This window comes from Coturnix japonica, chromosome 14 (assembly GCF_054131305.1).
Source record: "Coturnix japonica strain WE chromosome 14, WE-NBRP24, whole genome shotgun sequence".
NCBI lineage: Eukaryota > Metazoa > Chordata > Aves > Galliformes > Phasianidae > Coturnix > Coturnix japonica.
In genome coordinates, this window is record NC_140676.1 from 8,787,725 (window position 1) to 8,809,084 (window position 21,360).

At 42.2% G+C, this 21,360-nt stretch overlaps 1 protein-coding gene across 4 annotated transcripts in view; it reads right to left on the reverse strand.

Moving 5' to 3' along the window:
* PDE8A (phosphodiesterase 8A) overlaps positions 1-21,360 on the reverse strand; it is a 128,543-nt gene that overhangs the window by 4,983 nt on the left and 102,200 nt on the right. For all 4 annotated transcript variants that reach the window (XM_085515430.1, XM_032446938.2, XM_032446937.2 and 1 more), the window contains 12 exons: positions 20,870-21,007; positions 15,768-15,856; positions 14,787-14,838; positions 14,644-14,686; positions 13,652-13,729; positions 12,367-12,437; positions 11,598-11,762; positions 9,274-9,322; positions 8,998-9,133; positions 6,965-7,163; positions 4,483-4,700; positions 3,517-3,649 (listed from right to left, as the gene is read on the reverse strand). In XM_085515430.1, the coding sequence (XP_085371556.1) occupies positions 3,517-3,649; positions 4,483-4,700; positions 6,965-7,163; positions 8,998-9,133; positions 9,274-9,322; positions 11,598-11,762; positions 12,367-12,437; positions 13,652-13,729; positions 14,644-14,686; positions 14,787-14,838; positions 15,768-15,856; positions 20,870-21,007 (1,371 nt within the window). The remainder of the gene's footprint in view (positions 1-3,516; positions 3,650-4,482; positions 4,701-6,964; positions 7,164-8,997; positions 9,134-9,273; positions 9,323-11,597; positions 11,763-12,366; positions 12,438-13,651; positions 13,730-14,643; positions 14,687-14,786; positions 14,839-15,767; positions 15,857-20,869; positions 21,008-21,360) is intronic.

Below are 21,360 nucleotides of genomic sequence, written 5' to 3' on the forward strand. Positions count from 1 at the left end.
TACTGAGGAAACAAAGTGAGTTGCATAGAACTTCAAATGCATGAAAAAATGATGTAAGAAAGTCAACATAAAGTGATGGAAGCTCCAAAAACACAAGTAAGACGTGAAAATGAAGCACTGAAAATAATCAGAGATCGTTCAAGCTAAGGACAGTAGATAACATCCTCCTAGGTGAGCCAGCAAGAATGCAGAAAGGATGTTTGCTTCTGGGATCTGCTCAAACCAAGGGCACAGCTCTGCTTGCTGGTTGCGGATGTCTTGGGAATAAAATGTGCACACTGTGCTTAGTCCCAGCATCCTGCTCAGAGAGCAGAGGCGTCTCTCCATGTCAGATGTTGGCTTCCTGTCATAGGCTTAGGTGACATCATGAAGGGAAATGGGAGGATAAAGGATGCTGGAGCTGGAAAGGATTTTTTTTCGGTTTATGAAACAAAAGAAGAAAGGAAACAAACAGAGCAGCTTCTCAGCATGGCTCTTTGAACAAATATGTACAAAAATAATAAATAAAAAATAAGTGGAACTGTCCCATTTGGAATACATGGTTGGCAGCTCAGCCTGCAAACATTACACTGAGTCACAGCCACGATTGGAAACAGGGCCAGGAAACACTCACTGCTGCTGCAACCAGATATACAGCCAGACTTGAAAAGGGATCTGTCAGTGTTGTTCTGCTGGTAACAAGCACAGCAAATGATTGGTTTCACCCACTCGCACATTACAGACCTTTTAATAGGAACCTGCTGAACTGAGAAACTCCCAACTGAAAGAAGGAAAACATTTTGCTTCTCGATTTCTCTAAAAGTTATGTTGCCTTTTTCTTCCCACTCTTGGGCAGGATTTGCTATGAATCGCAAATACCTCGTGGGGCAGATTATTTTCCTACAGCCCCTGGGGCTCACAGGCAGAATTAAACTTTGATCTCCGCATGCTGCTGTCTTTACTTTTACTGTCTGCTTGTACAGGCTGAAGCGGCAGCAGCTATCCAGCTCTGTGTAACAGGCAGGAGGATGGATCCATCCAAACAGCATGGAGCAGCCAGCTCTCTGTAACCATCAATAAGAAAGACCATCCATCTTTGGATGGATGCTGCAGCCCGATGCTTGGGGCCACCTCACTTGTTTGGAATCAACTAAGAATTACTCTCCTTTCTTATCGTGTTTATTACAATCAAGGCACTGAGCAGAGAAGCATTTACCCTCCTAATCTCCCACTCGTTTTGCTGGCCTTACATTTCTAGGGGGGAATATCCCACCCTAGAAAAACAAAATGCTTATGAGGCCCTCAAATATATGTATTAGCATGCTACTTCTCCAAATTGTCTCACAAAAGCAAATAAAGAAACTAATAAAATCAGGTTCCATGGAAATTTCCAGGAATTAACAGGTATGTATGTTTAAAAAACCCCATCTACAATGAAACAGCTTGGTCGCCTTCTGCTCCAGCTGCTGAGTAGCCGGCAGGCTGATGCTTCACATTAAAAGATTTTACTTAATATTGTTCAAACTGCCAACTGAAATTGGTTGGTTGAAGTTTCCCCACCAGGTGTCCGCCTCAGGCAAAGATTTATTCATTTCATTTTTTTTCTGAAAATTGCAGTTTAAAATGATTTGGTGGCTTCTGAATATGAGGGCAGGGGAATTTATCAGCTCCTCGTGCTGATGTTAAAATTGCTGCTGTTTCTTTCTTTTCTAAATACCCTCACACCTTTATGAGTGAGGACCTGGAATGGATTTGGAGGGATGATTTTGGGGTAAGTCAGTAGCCATCTCTGTTGAAAGCTGCTGGACGTGTTACTAATATCAGGGGGAAAAACTTGGTTTGTGTAGATTCAATAGGAACTGCTGATGCCTGGGACTGAGCAGGACTCTCACAGTAACGGTAGTTCTTGGCTATGGTGGAGCAGAATCTGTCCAGGTTCAGATTTTATAACTAAGAACAGGGAACCTGGCTCTCCACTACTTGCAGTAAACAAAACCTGCAGAAAAACAGCAGCAGGGAAGAAGAGGTTGTTACCTGCTCTGAATGCAGAAGTCAAGAAGAAAATGAGTAGATAGGCACAGAAATCCTGGGAACTCTGAGAGACTGGACTAGCACAAGCCAACACTATTGGAAGAGGGAAGGAAGGCTGAAAAAGGAGGGATCTGTTGAGCAAGGAAGCTCGTGCTGGGAAATGGAGAAGAAAGAGAGGTAGAGCTAGTGAGAAGCCAAGGAGCAGAATGGTGGGTGAGAACTGAAAATGACGTGACAAGCCAGTGGGCAGCAAAGGGATTCTGACACGAGAGAAGAGTGTCAGTGCAAAACAGAATCCAGTGAAACAATTATGGCCTGAGTGCATTGTAATGTGCACATAAATGAAGCTGCTAAGTTGAAGAGATGGTGGTAGTTTTGTCACAGAATTAACAGCCTTTCTTCTAGTTTAAGTCAGTAAAACCAGTATCCCACTGCAACTGTGGCTCCAAATTCACAGAGTTCTCATGAGCATCACCCAGTGCCAAGAACAAAACTAACTCTAGCTTATTGTCTTGTGAGCAAGGGCACTCTCCTCCAGATACGCTCCATTCTGCTTCTGATGGGTGAGGAACAAGGTCTGTTCCTCTCCCACCTTCTGATAACAAAAAGTCTGCCCTACCCTCCCCATACACAATAGCCATAAATGTGGCTTTCTAGAAAAACATGGTTAAGAAAACACAGAAAACCATTACAGCTCCTGCAGGACATTGCCACTGTTGCAAACTTTATTATAACTATTCAGAAAATCTTCTCTTTGCAAAAACCATTCCAACAAAATTATATGCTACTCTTACTGGCAACAAAACTGCTGGTTGAAGCTGTTATTGAAACTGGTGTGGTTTTTTAGAGTGAGTTCCTAACAGGCAATTTCATTGTGTCCATGGGGTTCCAGATGGCTATTGATTATGTCTATATGATATATAGTGCCACTATCATCTATTTCAAAGATTAAAAAAGAAAGTAGGCAGAAAACCCATGAATGCTGCCAGGTTGCACTAAAAGCTGAAGGCCCTCGTTTCCACTGAATGTGCCATATGGCAGTCAATATACCTGCCCTCACTGCACCACCAGCATTCCTGCTGTGAGTGAGGGAGTAATTCAGCTCCTATTCTGAGGCAAATCTCAGCACCTTTGCAGAAATGGCCAACAAGAACACCAAGTCTTTATGCTAGCACTCTCCATAGGACTGACTGTGATTGTCAAAATGGCTTTTAAAGCTGGGAATTATAGAGGCCAAGCTGCTGGTCCCAAGCACATGGCTGGTTCTCATAAGACATCCCAGTGCTGCAGTATTAATAGGAACCAAGCAAGTCCCACTCATCTTCAAAGCTGGGAGATGACGATGTAAAAAGGGCATTTGAAGCCAGAGGCAAAAGACACATTTCTTATCTCTCTTTCTCCATGTTTCTCATGAACTTTCTCAGAATACCACGTGGAGATTTCCTACGGCCAAGGGTTCCCAGTCCCTGCCTATTCATTTTAAGGAGGATTTGCATTGTTGCTTACCCCATTTTCTTCTAGCGCTGCCAAGGGTTTATTAATGCTGTTGACAAACTTGTTGACATGCTCAAAGTGCTTTGTCATTTCTGTTGCTAGGACCATGTCAATAATGGCTTGGCGAAGGGTTCGATACTCATTCCTGTTTAAAGAAGGAAACAATTAAGAATGCTGGCTGGTTCACAAAGGGCTGCCTGCTAAAACAAGTCTGTGTTAAAGGCGGCTTGTGTTGCTGAGAGGTGCCAGGGGAAGAAAGAATAGACAGAAAGGCTTGGGTAGCTGCACCTACGCTGGATGAAGCATCTGGTGTGCAGAGACATATATGCTAGAGGCATGACTGGATCTCTGGGATAAACAGTGCAAGAGCTGGGCTGAAGCAGAGGCACTGGCTACTCAGGAGGGCTGCCAGGACGTGCCACACCAATGTGCTCCCAGGGCTTTTAGCACAGACACTCAGCCAGGGCTCAAGCTCCAGCCAAGCTTTCAGGAATATTTTTTTGCTGTATCTTGAAGGGGCTACGGCAGTGGTCACATCCTACACCCTAAACATCTTTCCTGGGCTGGAAGAAGAAGAGCAAGGTCCTTCACTATCCTTCCCATTGCAACAAAGCACTTAATGTTTTAGCAGTACTTCCTGACTCCTTCCAGCCTTGTTGTACCCAGCAAACATAGACCCACTCAGCCACTGCTTCTCTTCTGCGTTACAGTAATACGAAATGATTCTCCTTTAGTTGCTAACATCAGGATTTCTACTTTAAGTTCCACAGATGAGCTCTGTCTTTTTATTCACAGGAGGAGCCCAGGAATGGCTCTGCCTGTGCAGAACAGGCAGAAGCTTTGTATAGATACTTAAGAAAGCTTCTACAAAGCCTGTGTCCACTCATCCACAAGGAGCAGCCTTGCTTGCATACTGTTGCCTTGCACAGAACAAAGTGGGGGATGTCAGTGGGCAGACAAGACAGCGTTCGAGCTTACCTTTCCATGTTTTTAAATATATTGCATTTGTCATCCCGGGTGGTGAGCTGGAAAGCCAGGGCAGCATGATGGCTCTCCAGCACTGCGGTGTCATTGTAGAGAATTGCGAGCTCACTCCCAGCATTGCACAGGAAAGAATTTGTTCTTCCTGGGTGATCCACATCATGGACTGTGGCAGCAATAAGTGCAGCAACTTCATCAATGGGATCCAAAGTTTGCTGAAAACAGAAGGATGCTTAGTTCTCCTGGCAGACTCATTAGAAACGCTACTCTGTCCATAAAGGTTAAGCCAAGTTGCTAAGGGAGAAAAGCCAGAACTCTGCAAATCAGTAAGGGTCAGATATTCTAGACAGCGCTCTGGAAAATTCATTATAAGCTTTATTGAACACTGCTAGCACTTTTGTCATCTTGTGCCTCTTGAATTTTGCCTTGGCCATACCATTTGATAAGCTAAATTAATTAAATTAATGCAAAATAATAAATTAGTTTGTGCTTACTAACAGCAGATAAACAGCCTTCACACAGTTAGGGTATTTGGCTTGGAAAAAAACCCTAGTAGTGCTAAAAACTATGCTGTTTCCAGCAGAACCTTTCATTTCTTTTGGAAACTCAGCACGTCCTAATCATATTCCATCTATGTGTAAGTTAGGCCTGTGATTTGTAAAGAATGTTTCACATACATCCAGTTCTATAACAGTGTCTTGGGCTAATACAAATTCACAATGCTCAGATTTGGTAGGTGAAAAGACCATCCCTACACTAGTTGACTCTCTGAAATTAATACAGAGACTTGACTTTGATGGAGCTAGGATATTTATTATTCACTGAGGACCACAAGGAGGGTCTTGTGCAGAACAAGAAGAGGCGAAGAAATATTCCTACCCTATGTTCACAATTAGAATTGTCTGAAATACTGTCTCCTTTGTGTTAGCTTCTTTCTTTCAGCTGCTACTGAGGCATAAAGTAGGGAGTGGAATTGTAGAACAGGTTCTCCTGAGCGGGACAGACTGTCATCAGTGCTCGATCTGAGAAGATGGAAAGTAGCAAAAACCTGGAGAAGACTTGGACTGCAGGACCACAGCAATGTATTCCAAGCTTATTTCCTGAGTGTGACATAACAAACTTTGAAGGGATTTACAGTACCTTTACCTCCAACTTCAGGTCAAGGATTCTAACTCTGTCATATTAACTCCTGTGCCACAGAAATGGAAATACTGAGAATACTGCTTCAGCTTGGGAACCAGAAGGTTTTCCCAGTCAAGAACTGAGTTCAATGTACTGAAAAAAAATCTCAGTGTGAATCAAAGCAGCAGAATTGTGCTTTCTGTATTTAACTTAAGCTGAACTCTGTACAGTGCAAAAGCAGCTGGGCTGTAACTCTGAGAAGATAAAAAGCAAATCTTGAACTTTGATTCGGCTTCTTCTTCTGTTGCAACATTTTTTTTTTCTTTTGCTATGCCTACAGAGGAATGGAAATAACATTTTGGAGGAGGAGGCAGTCATGTTTCTGTGGCATTGAAATGATTCCAGATCTTGTCTGCTTTTCATAGATATTCTTGGGAAAACCAGTTAAACCTCTGGCAATTAAGGGGCTGCAAATTTCTAGAGAAGTTCTATTCCCTCTTGGCATACAGTATATGTGAGTCAGCCTCTGGAGAGCACACTAATAAGATACAGCTCCAGGTTAAGAGACTACAATTTTAATGAGCTGTCAGAAGCTTGTTTACAATCACAAAAGTCTCAGCCAGGTGCCAATCGCTAACACTATCCTTAGGCAGGCCAATTCAGAGAAGGAATTTCCATCCAAAAAGGTAACTCAGAAACATGTATTGCCATCCAGTATACATGCAGGCACTGCTTTAATTTGCCTTCTCATACTCCAGTCTGCCCTCTGGGCATGAGAACAAAGGCTGTTCTGATTTATTCTGGTTGTCAGTGGCTCTAATATACCAGTGGGCATTATGGTACAGGGAACTTCAACAAGTAATCTGTTTCAACACTCCTCCAATGCAGCCTCTTTAAGCCTCAGGGCATTTAATCCAGTGGGTAAAACAGCTTTGGAAGCACTAAGCATATTTTATGGCCTATATTGTTCCAAGAGTTTTCCACAAAATTACCATCACAAGGCATAAGAAATGACAATTTGTTAAATCTGTATTTGATAATCACAAAAATAATTCTGTCATTAGCTCACCTATGCGAGAAAACTGAATGATGCTGGGAAGTTCTGTTGTAAAAGGAGGCTCTCTTATTCTATCATCAAGAATAGCTCAATGCCTATAGTACTACTTAGTATCCATTGTTCCACACACACTACCATATGGCAGATTCTAGATCTGATGTAAAGCAGCCCAGTTCTTTCACCTCAGAGCTGCCAAACTGGTTGGCTCTAGGCAGACATTTGGGTCTTGGCATCTTTTCTGAGAGATCTTCCTTTAATCCTGACTGTACTTCCCACCTTTTTCTATAGATGTGGACTTACCTTGACTCTTTCTTTAGACAAGAAATAAGCAGTGGCATGTAGCACATCTGCTGAGTGGGTGGAATTATGATAGGAGTTGGAGGAATGGTAGTTAGCTTCAATAACTTGTAACCACGACCTCAGGGTTGATTCTGAGCAGTTCAGGAATTCACAGATTCCAAAGCGAGCAAATATTTTGAGACCCAGATAAACCAGAGGCCTGTAAAGAAAAATAAACAAAGCTTTAAAACAAATGAGGTTGAAAGAGTATTGTGGAGTGTGAATAGCACAACTCATACTAAGCTTTTTCAACCAAAGATGTGCCAGATCTGCACACAGACTCGGATGCTACAGAACTTCAGTATCTTCTGCCTTCCTGTCACATGCCAGCTCTCAGAACCTGGCAGTCCCTGACAGGTTTGGGAACACTAGGCAGGCTCTGTGTGCTGCAGTACTCCATGTAGCAGCATTTTGGTACCTGGGGAGTCTCTGCTGGCTAAACGCACATTGATTGCAGCCAAAAACAAGACAAATCAGCATGTCCAGAATGCAGCATGTGAGAGGAGGGAGGTGGTATTACTACTGCCAGTTTCCTAAGCCAGCTTGTTTACATTTAGGTTATGTATGTCTATACCATACAGCGCTGCAGTCACTATTCTTTCTCTCTGTACACCTGCTCCATTTCTTTAACACCAGCCACCTGAAGGCTTCTATTGCTCACTGACTTTGCATGCAGTAAAGGATGAGGTATTCTAGAAGAAGATGAAAACAGGTGCTGGCTGGGATATCACTGCAACGAGGTCTCCCTGCATACCAGCTCATCAGCACCATGTAGAACAGCCAGAGGTTGCTCCGTGTCAGGGAACTGCACTGTCTCCTGCAATAAGCTTTGGGTTAATGAAATGTCTTGGCTTTATCAGTTTATGTCTGCTTAGACTTGAAGACAGTACTAGTGATCTATATGTAGTTGTGATCCATTGAAGACCACCTTAATTTCCTTAGTAATTGAAATGCTTTTATTTAAAGGCAGTAGGAGGATTCCTAATTATTATATCTTTTAGTAAGCACATAGGCTGCAAAATACCTCTTTTGTCCCCCTTTGGTCTCTATAAGAGATAAGAACAGAGAAACCTATTTGGTCACATCATGCACGTTGCCTGGGATATGGAATTGAGTTACTGCAGTGAACATATTGTACAATGGCTGGATTAACTCTATATATATAACTTTATCTGTAGTACTTCATTAGAAATGTATTGAAGGATATAGCCTCCAAATTACAGTCTTGCAGAAGCTTTGGGCTACGACAAAGCATGATGCGTGAAACCAGACCCAGAGGAGAATTTTTGGTAGACATCAGGAAATAAAACCAAAGATCTAAGCAAGAGATCGATTCACAGTCACAGCAGGAGCTTTTGCTGCTAGTGATGTACAGACCATCAAAACTGTTGATCTGCTTTTGAAAACATCAATGATGAAAACTGTATCTTTATATTCTATCAGATACTCTTATACATAACACGTAGCCTGCTAAGTTTCTAAATCAAAAACCTTCCTTTAATCCCAGAGAAGGGCAATGAGAATGCTGCCAAAAAGCTGTACTCAAAACTGGGAGTAGAAACTACCCAGTTACACAGAGACAGAACAAAGCATGGTCTATACCAACCGACCAGATTAGATCAGCGTGTTGACTCTGTGCAGTTGGATGTAACTTGGATTTGAATCCCCACAAGAAAACGATTTGATTTATAGAACTCTTCTATTTTTGAAAACAGAGAAGGAAAGCTTGTAAAATAGTGTGGCTTTGTTATTAAACCACATCAAAGATACATCATCTGCAGTTACACCCACTGGGAATGTGCGAGAAATAGTGTGTGATGAAACAGCAGTTATTTAATGGGTTCACACACTGGGAGAAAATTTCAAACATTTCACTTTGAAAATAAAAGTAATTCAATTTGAAAAGCACGGGTAGAAAAGTCTAAGAGCTGTTACAGGGTGACTCCTAAGGTGACTGTCAGCAACTTCCATTCACGAGCCCATAGTTTACTGACCTTTTATGAGTGGCAGCCTCAAGTTCAAAGATATCAAAATCCCAGTGTTCTTCATTTTCCATTGCCTGTGTTATCCGGGGGGGTATGTCATTGAGGGAGATGGGAGAGATCAAGCTGCCAGCGACCTGATGAGTTTCTATAGAGGAAGAAGTAAAAACAAACAACATTCATTAAACAAACAAACAAACACCAAAAATCCCCATCTGTTTCCATTTTGCACGTTTTGTAAATGTTTTAAGATCTTAACATCTCAGTAGCTGCCAAATGAAGACTTACGTTTTGCTGCCAATATGTATTCGTTCCCTGATAATCTTCGCAGACCGTCCTGTTCAATGAAAGTTGAGAGTTAAAGGCAGGGCATTGTAAAAGAGGTCTGTAAAATAACGTCAACAAACAGCAGCACCCTGACTTTACAGAAGCCTGATTATGACCTCTCACAGTCATCACAGCTACCTCTGATATGTATGCTTTATGTGTAGATCATAAGGGATGAGACACTGCAGGTGGTGGGGTCCAATATTAACTCTGGGAGGTAAAGACTTGAGTTTCTCAGGTGCAGATGGAATTACAGCCTCACACACACCTTTGTTGGACAGCACAGACATCAGGTCTGGCTGTGTGCCACAAACCAGGCGCAGTATGTCTGTACGTTTCCCATCAGCAAACAGCATTGGGGGCTGGGAAGGGATGGATGGGGACACACTTCTGCTCTCCTTCCAGTGCAGGCAGATCAGGTCACCACAGCAGCATAAGAATCTCATAATGTGCTGCTGGGATTGCAGGGCAACAATTACTGTGGGACTTCCCTTCTATCAAAGAACATCCCTGCGTGCTCTCCAACTCAGTGCCTCCTAGGTGTAAGTCTGGTATGAAGCCTGATATGCAAGCTGAGCTGAAGGATTAAAACCTAAAGAATGACGCATTTAATATTTACCTTTCAACTCATAACTGTAAATGCAGTGGCCCAAATTCTGCACAAAGCATAGCTTAAGGAAACATGGATGCTGCTATCTGAACATGAAATTTTTGTATTTTTCAAATTCATAAGTAAATTAGTCTACGTTTTGTGATTTAAAATGGAGCACTACCACTACAATTGTCTCGATGACTCTCCAACTGCACTGCTATGGCACAAGTATTTAGAACACCGGATGCTGTGTGCCCTTTAGAATCAAAGAGTATCTTTTTAAGAGTTGAATAGCAGGTGTAATTGTATCTGGCAGCTGCATTTGTGAACTCCAAGTGCCCTTCCCATCATGAATTCTGGGTAACAGGCCAAATCCAATAACCTGCTATTTGTTCCTCTGCTCAGGTACAGCTTCTGAATGTGAAATGGAATGATTCTGGGGTTGGGACTTGATAATCCTTGGGGTCCCTTCAACCCAAGCCATTCTATGATTCTATCATTCTGGTTTTAACACTTTGCTGGAAAAATGGGCTGAAGTTCAAGTGGCATATGAATGTATGTAAAGAACTAATAATCCATGACAAGGAGTGGTCAGCTGAGATTAAAAACTGAGCATTGCATGAGTACTCAGCAGGAGCGAAGATTCACTTTGAGACTAACGCATCACTCCTGCTGTATATTAACAGTTAATGTAAGAATATTTTGTCTCCTGAGTTAGTAAATTCAACTCAGCACAAAGCATTCTGATCTGGAATTCTTGAAGCCTTCTGTACATTGCTCCTAATCAGACATTTTCTGGGCTATTTTACAAGACAAAAATATATGTAAACTGTATCAAGATTTGAATGGATTCTGCAAATTTATCTTGAGCTTGAAATGACAACAGCCCAGAGATCTCTCTGAAAAGCTCACATCCATTGATCCTTTTGCATCTAACACACCATTGTGTGTTTGCTTTTTTTTCCTGAGGAAGCCTTTTATATGCAACCTAAAGGGAACTCGTAACCTTAAGGCACAGGTGCATCCAAGTTCATCTAGTTATCACCAGGAGCGCCACACTACAGACTGAGGATGTGGGTTCATTCCTCTGCTTTGTTGCATGCCCTTTGTTCAACCTTTGGTACACTTTTTCCAACATCCCTGTTCCTTTTTGGGTAACATAGTAACACAATACATGACTTCTTCAGTCTTTCTTGCCTTATTTATTTAACTGTTGAGTTCTGTGGAGTGCGGTTGCATTTTAAAATGCCAACATTCATGTTCTAAGTGCAAAATACTGATCTTTCCATGAATCTCTGCAAGTTCAAATATAATCCAAGGGAAAGCAACAAACAGCATTTTGTACTCTTCTGAAAACACATACTGCCTATTCACATACTTCTCATTCATTCAATTCTAATCCTAATTACTAAGTATCTGTCTTTCATTCTTTTCCATCTATGTCTTTCCAAAATGAAACACACTGAAAAAAAGAAAGAGTTTTTCCTTCCCATATCCAGTGAAACTAATGCTTCAAAGGAACTGGTCTGTTTTATACCAGAGTTACATTAATAAAATGGGGTCCATGAGGACCACAAAAAGAATGTAGCATTTTATAGGCAAAGCATATGCAAGATGACAAAAAAATCAGGTATCCAGGAACATCAGGCAGCAGAACATGAATCAAGAGCTGTTTGTGGCAGCATGTACTTACTGTCATCAGCCCTCCAACGAGGTCACTTGTATGTGGATCCTCATCCTTCGTTCCCAGTTGTGGAGAATACAGTTCAGTGGTTCTTAATATCTCCAAAACTCGGTCTAACGCTTCTGCAACTGGCATTGGACTGCTTTCTTGTGCAGCATTGATGATGTTTATTACCTAGTTTAACATCAGACATGCTTTGAATTTAAAAGCTATTTAAGAAAGAACAGACATCAATTATTATGGAAAACTCACAGCAACTACGTGAGATCTAAACCTTTAATCCATGTGTGGGAGAATCAAAGTGAAAGGGATGTTAATAAAATACTGATTTTTGCTTCTGGCTTTAGGACTTCATGGCCTTGAAGACAGCACTCTTATTAATTACTTTCCTCAGTCTCAGAACGTCTTTGATTTAGTACAACCTTCTTGCATTTGCCTCTATCACTTTATGAAGGCATCAATTTGTGACAAATCCTTGAACAGTACCAGGAAGTTGTTTACAAAGCATAAGAAGGAGGATCTCTTGTCACCTTCTCCCTGCAGGCAAGAGCCATTAAAAAGGGTTGTGCTGTGGCTGGCCACAAAGAGGACACCCTGTTAAGCAGCCTTGGGGGAACTCAGCTCAAAGCATCAGGCTGTTGACAAGCAGAAGAGGGGAAGAAGCCACAGTGGAAGCCAGCACTGCCTTCCTCCTCCATCCAGATGCTGTGCTGGAGCCTTGTGCCATGGTGTTCCAGTACAGCACATCTGACAACAACTAGCAACAGCTGCTCATTACCTTGGTGATTGGTGCTTCAATAGTCATGGAATGTATCCTAGCCATAGAAGAGTGCCGCCTTTGTGAGCTGCCTGCATGGGACAAAGCAGAAACAGTACCAAGCTCAGCAACACGGCACGACAGCAGCTTTCAGCCAAGAGATCTGGGTTTATTTTCTGAATGGCTTACTCTGCACTGCCCTTCACAAGTTATCTACTGCAGGATGCATGCACACGCTGGTAATGCTGGGGACACACAGGTGCAGAGATGCTGAACCACTGCTATCCAGATTAGAGATAAGTAGCTATCACAGCCAGGCTAAATCACAGCTTTGGTTTTGTATTTAAAGTAATTAAATATTTAAGGGAATACTCAGTAAAAAGATTATATAGCTATGCCTGCATCTAACCTGGCTGGCACACGTAGGTAACAACTACGTTAGGTATTACAGGATACAAATACTTTTCCTGCCTGGTTCAACACGACAAGCCATGAGTCAGCTTCCATGCTGAGGTAAATCAGTGAAGACAGCTATGCCAAATTAAAACAGTAGAGGCTCTGGCCTCTTATTCTTTGGAAATTGAAAAATAAATGTTTTATATCAATTAGCAATTCTGGTTTTGTAGAGAAAAAAAAAAGATGAGATGTTTCTAGATGATAATGTTGTGCTACCTAGAAAATACAGACGTATCACCATTACTTTGTGCTGAGCACCTTTTTAGAAGAATCAATGCTATTCCTGTCATACCAAGACACGACCGTATCCTCACTGCCGCACATCTCCTTCCACGTTTCACTACTGCATGCTGCCCAGACAGCAATGGTCTGTGCTTAACAGAACTATGCAAGTATCAGCACCAATTCTGAATATGTGTCTCAGTTATCAAGGCTGGGGGGATATGATGAAGCACAATAATACACAGTGAAAAGAAAATAAAACACTTCAGAAAATTATCTTCATATTTTTATTGAGAGATAAGAAATGTAATAATTTGGTAGGTTTAGAGTAGTTGGAAAGTGTTTCTATTCAATCTCATTAGGTCTTCTATCCACACAGGACAGAAGTTCGTGGCCTCCCATTCTTCAGTGGTTCTAAGTAGGTTTGAAATAGTTCAATAGATGAAAATGGAGCTGTTCTACAAACATGAAGTTGTCCACAGATTGCTGACTTGGAATTTACTGGTGTCTGGGTATGTATGCACACATATATGTTCACACTTATCTGTATTTGTACGTGCATTTTATGCATTCATATAAAAGTTTGAATATATAGATTTGAAGAAAAAAATCTGCTGGTTTAACATACCATCACTCCCTCGAGATGTTGTGGATCTGACATCTAGTGATCCTTTCCTCCTGTCTTTGTGTCTGGAACTCTGAATATCTGTTGAGAAAATGATACAATGCATTGGCATAAGCTCTGCCTAAGAAGTATGTGAAAGGAACTGAAACTCAGAGAAAGCATGACAGGAGCTGAGTGAAGCAGAAGGCTCCAGCAGACAAGGGTCAATGAAAACTCATTTTTAACCTCCAGCCCAATTACACTGCCACAAACCCAATCATGCTTTCTAACAAAACATGCCATGTTCAGAATGGATCTACTAGAGCATGGAGGGAAGTGATCTTCTCTTGATACAGTATAGTTGTGAATACAATATGTGCAACACACCTGAATTCACTCAAGTAACAACTGCACATAGAACTGGTATCCGAAAGTACACTACACACTACCAAAGCAGTCACTGTATCCTAGACCCCATACAGCCTCCAACAGGTACAGTCTGTGCTATAGCACTGTGGTTAACAGGGACCTGTGGCACGGATGCCAAAGATGCAGTGCTGACACATGGGATAAGGATGAACAGTAGTGGTGGCGATCCCCATTTCCAACCACAAACAAATACTCCCCCATACAGTTAAAAGCGATGCAAGCACATGTTCCACAACCCTGGATCAGCCACAGCAACGTGCCATCTAGATGGCATCCTCAATTTCTCTGATTTTGGTGCAGGGATCCACTACATACAACTAAAACATGTCACCAGGGCACTAATACCACAATACTGCATTTTCAAGGGTGGGTCGCTTTGTACCTTTTCTAAGAGAAGCATGGCAGGGAGAGAGAGCTTGCATTTACTTTGCTGACTTCAGAGCTAAATTCCCAGTTTATTGCTAGCTACACAGTACAGTTCAGCCAGTCCTGTACAGCTCTGGTTTTCAGCCAGCTCACTACAATCTACCATCTTTCTTTCCCCAGGTATACACTCCTCTTAGTAATACAGAAGGGATGTGTCATACCTGTCTGAGATTCAGCCTGAACACGTTCACATGTCTTCTCCGCCTGCAAATCAGTATGAGAAATCCAGTCAGTCAGAACTTCTCCATTATTTTGCAGTATTTAGGGCTCAAACCAAAGTAAGCATATCATCACTTTTACTTACCTTATTGTTGTCATTGCACAGTCTACTAATTGACACATAGTGTCTAATCTTTCTGTAGGCAAAAAAACAGCGTGTTAATTCCCATCTGAACCTCAGCTCTAATTCAGTGCTGATACACAAAATGGGTAATAGCAACAAATGAATTTAAGGCAAATCGTGTTCCGGCAGGAGGGCTCAGCAGGGAATGAAAAAGAAAAACTAAAAGCAGTTCTGCTGTACATGATTGGGAATACAAAATAGAAACATCTTTTTCAAAGAACACCCCTTTCCCTTCCCCTTCCTCTTTCCTCCCTGCCCCCCATGGCTTCTTCTGGGCTATTGTAGGACATGTCAGGTATGATGTAACTAAAAAATATTCATCTTGCAAGGCTGGCATATTAAGCTGAAAATATGTTTTCACTCCATTGATATAGAGAGCATGAATTACCTCCAAGGGATGAAATCAACCTGAAAAACTTTCTTTTTAAGGAAGCAGCTGCATGAAGAAGCTGCATTCAGCCCCCTCCCTCATGAGGGCACACCTTTCTGAACAAGTATTTCAGCCAACTGCTTTTAATTAACGTTCAGGTCTCCTTAGAGGGCATTGAAATTACTACAGCCAAGAGCAGGTGAGCATGGAAGGACACCATGCAGCTGAGCAGCAGAACAAAGCACAGGTGGGTTCTGTTGCTCCCAGCACTGCACACAGACAAGGAGGATGGAGTACATGTGCCTCCATGAGTATTAGAAGAATAAGGCACAAGAGAGCACACCTGGATTTTTGGCTCCTTGCTGGGTAGTATTAGAAGAATTTCACTTTCCTTGTACACAACGTATAAATTTGATTTTACGCCACGGAATTAATGCAGAGGTCTGAGGTTCCCTCGTTTGTGCATGTTCTTTTTATACTCAGAAATGAGATTATCCAATGCCTGCTGAGATGACTGAACTCTAAGTGAGCCCCCATTCAACCCAACTCACAGCTCCAGCTGTCACACTTACCCCCCCTGTCCAACGACAGGTAATATCTTCACATTTTGTTGTATGCTATCTCCATTCTTCTTTTTTGCAGAGTACATTCCTTGCCATTCCTGAAAAAGGAATTCAAGTGGAAGGAAGTTGAAGATGTGATCAGCAGGCCAAATAACAGTGTTTTACATATTCCCCTTCATTTGGCAACTTAGAGGGGCCCAGTGACACAGGACGAGAAGATAAAGCTTCATACCTTTCTTCAATGAAAACTCTTGTACAACACAAACCTAAGGGATCATCCTTAAGGGTCACAAAGGTAAAGAATACATCAGAGGAACATTTGACAGTAAAAACGCAATGTGATGACAATGCTGTTCAGATGCTACCTCACGCTTTGCAGTCCTTCTCAGGAGCTCTCCAGGAGCTGCTGGAGCCCCAGCACATGCCCTGCAGGAGGACAGACCACAGCAGTGCTGCTGCAGAGACTACAGGAGCACCTGCATGTTCAGTGGTGGGGAGGCCCTGCACCAGAACACTGAGCACATGGTGGGACATCACATATCAGCAGCTAGAAGTGCCTTGGGATCCTGGTGCATTTACTTTCTGTGCTGCCTCTATTCAGCTTCAAAGCCTTTCAGAGATTTATCCTGGTTTTTTGTTGGTTTTTTTTGAGCAAAAGAGCTTAGAACATCTCCTGGATTCTGCCTTCCACCTGCTGACCTCCCCTCTGAAAGCACTCCCATCTCAGGATAACACTGAAGCAGATGATTCTGCAGTATCAGATTGTCACCGCCAGTATCACTGTATTTTTTTTATTATTATTAAGCTCACAAATGGAACAAAAAGACAAGGCAGAAAGGAAATTTTCAATCTGCAGTGAGAAGTCATTTTTCTCCTCTAGAAATGAGACATTTCTTTCCAGTGCAAAGTGTAAATTATTCCAAAGCCTCATCCTCTCTTTCAAATGAGACACAGCAAATGACCCTACCCTCGTTTTTTCAACCATTCTTATGAGTGTAATATTGTTCAAACACTCACTTCTGTTACTGAGTGGTTGTAAAGCCAGCAGGCTCCCCAGCAGCCCAAGGTCCATCCACCAGCACTGCCTGCAGGTACACAGCAGCAGGCATCATTTACAGCCTTGCCTACATGTTTCCATCTCTAGAGTAGTTGTTCCTGCTTGGTTTTTCAGTATATATATATATATTATTTTTTTTTTTCTTAAAAAAGCATCAGATTTTGATCTGGGTGGCTAGTAACTACCAAATGATTAATAATTAATGCAATCCATCTCACTTATTAACTTAGCGCAAACTACCCGTGTCAGCTGCTGTCCATCAGCTTAGCTCAACAGACCTTAGCTCAGGTCCCACAGATACACATGAAATGCCTTCCCGAGGCACACAGCACCTATTTCTTTACAATGGACTGACAAATCTCAGAGCAGAACAGGCCAAAGCACAGGCACAGACAGAGGAGTTTTGCATTTATGCTAATGGAGCTAACAAACACAGAGCTGCAGGGCAAGAGGCTGCACAGCAGAGAATACCAACAGCTCTTCCAAAGATCTGCCAGAGAAAAGTGCTGTGAATAACAAATTAGGAAGCAGACATAACATCTCTGCATGAGCTGCATGAGGAATACAAATGAAGATAAGCCAACACCACGAAATTCAGTGATCTCATAATTAGAAGAATGCATATCAATATTTTCTTGACAACCAGGATGAGGCAGAGATGAGCTATCGATCCCTAATCCAGGTAATAAAGATGGAATATGGATGAAAGGGGGAAGGCAGAAGGTACAGATTGGATAGTTATCACATTGCAAATGTGTGCTTTTCAGGATGGGTTTTGTTGTTCACCGATGTGCTCGTCATCATCAACAGAAAGATTCTTCAACGTGTGAATGCCTACAACTGCTGACGCTGTGGTGGGAAATGCGAGAGGAAAAAGGCCAGCAGAATTCTGAAAAAATCAAAGGTCCAAGCCAAGATCCTGCTGCTCTGTTAAGTTCGCACAGGGATGTTACTTGAACATATCTCAGAACAGCATATGGTCTTGCAGAGCCTGTCGGCAGTCCAGCAGAGAAGAGCTGCTTCCCAAGGCGTGCTGTCCCTCAGCCCATTGTTATGGCCGCGTTACAGCCACACAAACACTGACATCGGTCACTTCTGTACCACCCATCAGGCTGACTTCAAACACAGAGTAAGAGCCACGCACAGTACGAAGATAATGGTTCCACCCTTAATTGAGTATGCTAGGAATCAATGCTGCGACTTAAGACTTCATTCAGCAGGCTCTGGCATGCACCTATCCTCTGAAACCATTCATTCAAACATAACAAGGAATCACTCAGCCTGCCCTGTAAATCTGGTGCCTCTCACACTAGACATTTCCTTCTAGAAACAGAGGAAAAATAAGCACAATGTGCCACAGAAGCAATCACACAGAGCTGCCCATCATAGCACAGCCAGCTGCAAGGGCAGCCCACACCCACCAACAGGGCTGAGAGAATCGCACATCTGGTCTGACGTATTGATAGCCCTTAACTCACTTCAGGACAAGTGAAAGTAAGGTCAACAGCTTGGTGTCAACGTGCAGAGCTCCGGGGAAGCAAGGAATGCCATCAGAAGTAAAATTATACGTTTCACCTTAATGGATGTAATCTGAATCACAAAACACTGAAAAAGTGCAACTTGTTTTGTAACTCAGGTCTGGACAGGCCCCGTGTCCCAATAATGTTGATTCTTGCAGATGACAGGCAGCTGTAGTAACAAGAAACGAGAGCACCATCCTGACCCAGCCATCACTATGAACCACGCAATTGACCATCTCTGAGGGTGACGCCTATCAGCTCTTGTTTGATATACGGGCCTTGCTCACAGCGTGAGGTCTGTTGGCACAAGAAGGGAAATGCCGCGATAGTTCATCTTCCGAGGTTCCATTTGAAGAAGAGATGCAATTTTTCCACAGCTCAGTTTTTCTATCCATCGCCAAATCTCACTTTCTATTGTTTTTGTTAGAGTACCGTGTTTATTCAAAGCAGAAGAACTAAACCTTTTAAAAGGAGAGTATCACAGGACACAGCTGGCTTTTTTGGCATGCTATATCCTACAGTAACCAATATATGGTTTATTGTAATAGGAAGCAGGTTTTAAAATAAGGATATAAAGTAATTGCGGGTCTCAGAGCAACAAACAGACCAAATCAGTGTGACCCAGACACAAGTCAGGCACCTCTGAAAGCACTGTAACACCCCAACACAACTCATTTCAATCTAAAGCACCTTCAGAGAGATGGAGTATTTCAAAGGTTGCACCACGCAGTCAAATTCTACTTGCAAATACTTCCTTGTAATAACTTCAATTTGTAATTCATTTTTCTACTAATACATAAAAGTGGGGCTACAGGGATTGCACACCATACAGCGTTGCAAAGGGAAGTACAAAAAAACTTGCAGACAGGACATATCCACTTGAAACAGTTTAAGCTGTTCCAGACAGACAGGTTTGAATAAGCAGTATTTCATTAGTCATCCTGGTTGGAAAGTCTTAGAGCCAAGAGTGAAATGAGTTGCAAAGAAAGAGATGGATTAGGGTTAGATTTTTATCATTCGTGGAGTGAAATACGTTTCCATTATTAAGGACATTTTTATCAGCACGCTAAATTATTAAAACTTTGATCACTTCATATCTTGAGAATTGATGCTGTGGTTTTAAAGCCTGACACGTCTAACGTATCTGAATTATAACTTAATAAATACTCCCTTCTAACATCAGTTTTGTATTACACACATTTACTGAAACCATTTTGGTCAGGCGACAGAGGTACAAAGCACCATGATCCCCAGCATGAACAGAACGTGGCCTGTTGCTTGGATCTCTTTGAAAATACCAACACACACAGAGAAATGAATGACACGTTCTTGTTGAAATGCACGTGCAATCAGTATGCAGGTTTGTTAAGGGATGTCTGTGTTAGCACCTTGATTTACACAGTAGGACTCGCTGCAAATTTGCATCGGTGCTTTTGCAGCAGCAGGCAGCCAAAATGACCCCATAAGGTACCCGGACTCAGGTCAGAGCACAGACAGTGACATATCTACAAACACCAATTCCCAAATCCCTTTCTATTACCTCAATGATTTTCCTCCTATAGGATACGATGACACATTCAGTGACACCAGAAGCACTTACAGCTCATTGCCAAAACACAGATGAAAGCTCCTGGATGGTCCTCACACTGCAGCCACAACAGTCCCAAAGGAACATTGTGAAGATACCTGGCAAGCAGCGATGCCTCTGACTAGTGACCCCCCTTGGATTTCTCATGTACTTTCTGGGTGTGACAAACATTTCTAGCAGGAATCCATTAGACAGCTCCCATGCCATTAGAGGATAAAGGATATTGGCAGCCAGCAGCTGGCATTGCCTATCATTCTCATGTGATACTGAAGATGTCTTTTCTGATATTTTTACATTCTAAAGTTGCAGATCAACTTCCACATTTCAAATTAAAGTACTTCCACATTATTCTTTGCTCATTTATATACTTTGTATAACGTGCTTTCATTCTAGTTTTCTTTTGTACGTCTACGCTTTTTGCCATATATAGCATACATTATAAACAGTCCTGGAACCATAGAATAGCTTGGGTTGGAAAGGACCTCGAAAATCATCAAGTCCCAAACCCCAGCAGCAAAGGCAGGGCTGCCAGCCCCTAGATCAAGTACTATAGCAGACTGCCCAGGGCCCCATCCAACCTGGTCTTGAGCACTTCTGGGGATGGGACATCCATAGTCTCTCTGGGCAGCCTGTTCCAGCAGCTCACCACCCTCTCTGTGAAAAACTGCCCCTGACATCTAACTTAAATCTTAACTCCTTTTCTTTAGTAGCATTCCCCTTTGTGCTATCAAATAAATACAGCAGGTCAACAATTTTCATAAAACATGCAGCTTTTCCAAACAACTAAAGCGGAAGAAGCCTTTAAAAATGAGCATTTTTTACTTCCTTATATTGTTAAAGTAATAAAGGTGCAAATACTCTATGGCTGTGAATATCACACACCATCCCTGGACAACAATAAAGTTCAGATACAGAAAGTAAGAAGCAGTACAATGGCATTACTTACCTTTCCTATCTTTATGCAGGAATTAATGGTATCTAGGAAATCAGCTTTTTTTTCATTTATAGGCACTTCTGTTAGTTCCTTTCCTATTAATTCACCTATTTGATAGCCCATCACTGTTTCAAATGCAGGATTGACGTACTGTGAAATAAAAACAAACCAAAACGTTCAACAGTGCTAAGAGCACATCAGATCAACTTTTAACCACTTGCTAAATCTACCAAACAGAACCGCTCCCCCAACCTGGAATAAACCTCTGCATGCACTGAAAATGGTTATCAGTGTCTTTTCCCCATAACAGGACGTGAATGCCTCACACTTTGCAACGTTTCCATGTGACAGATATGGAAAGGGCACCTCTGGGTGCTCACTGCTCCTAACATTGCTCCCCTGGCCCATCAAGGAAAAAAGCTTGTTGGAGCTGCAGGACTCCCTCCTGTGGGTTCCCTTATATTCTGAGTCTGTCCAAAGAGCAACAAAATTCAGCCTGCAAG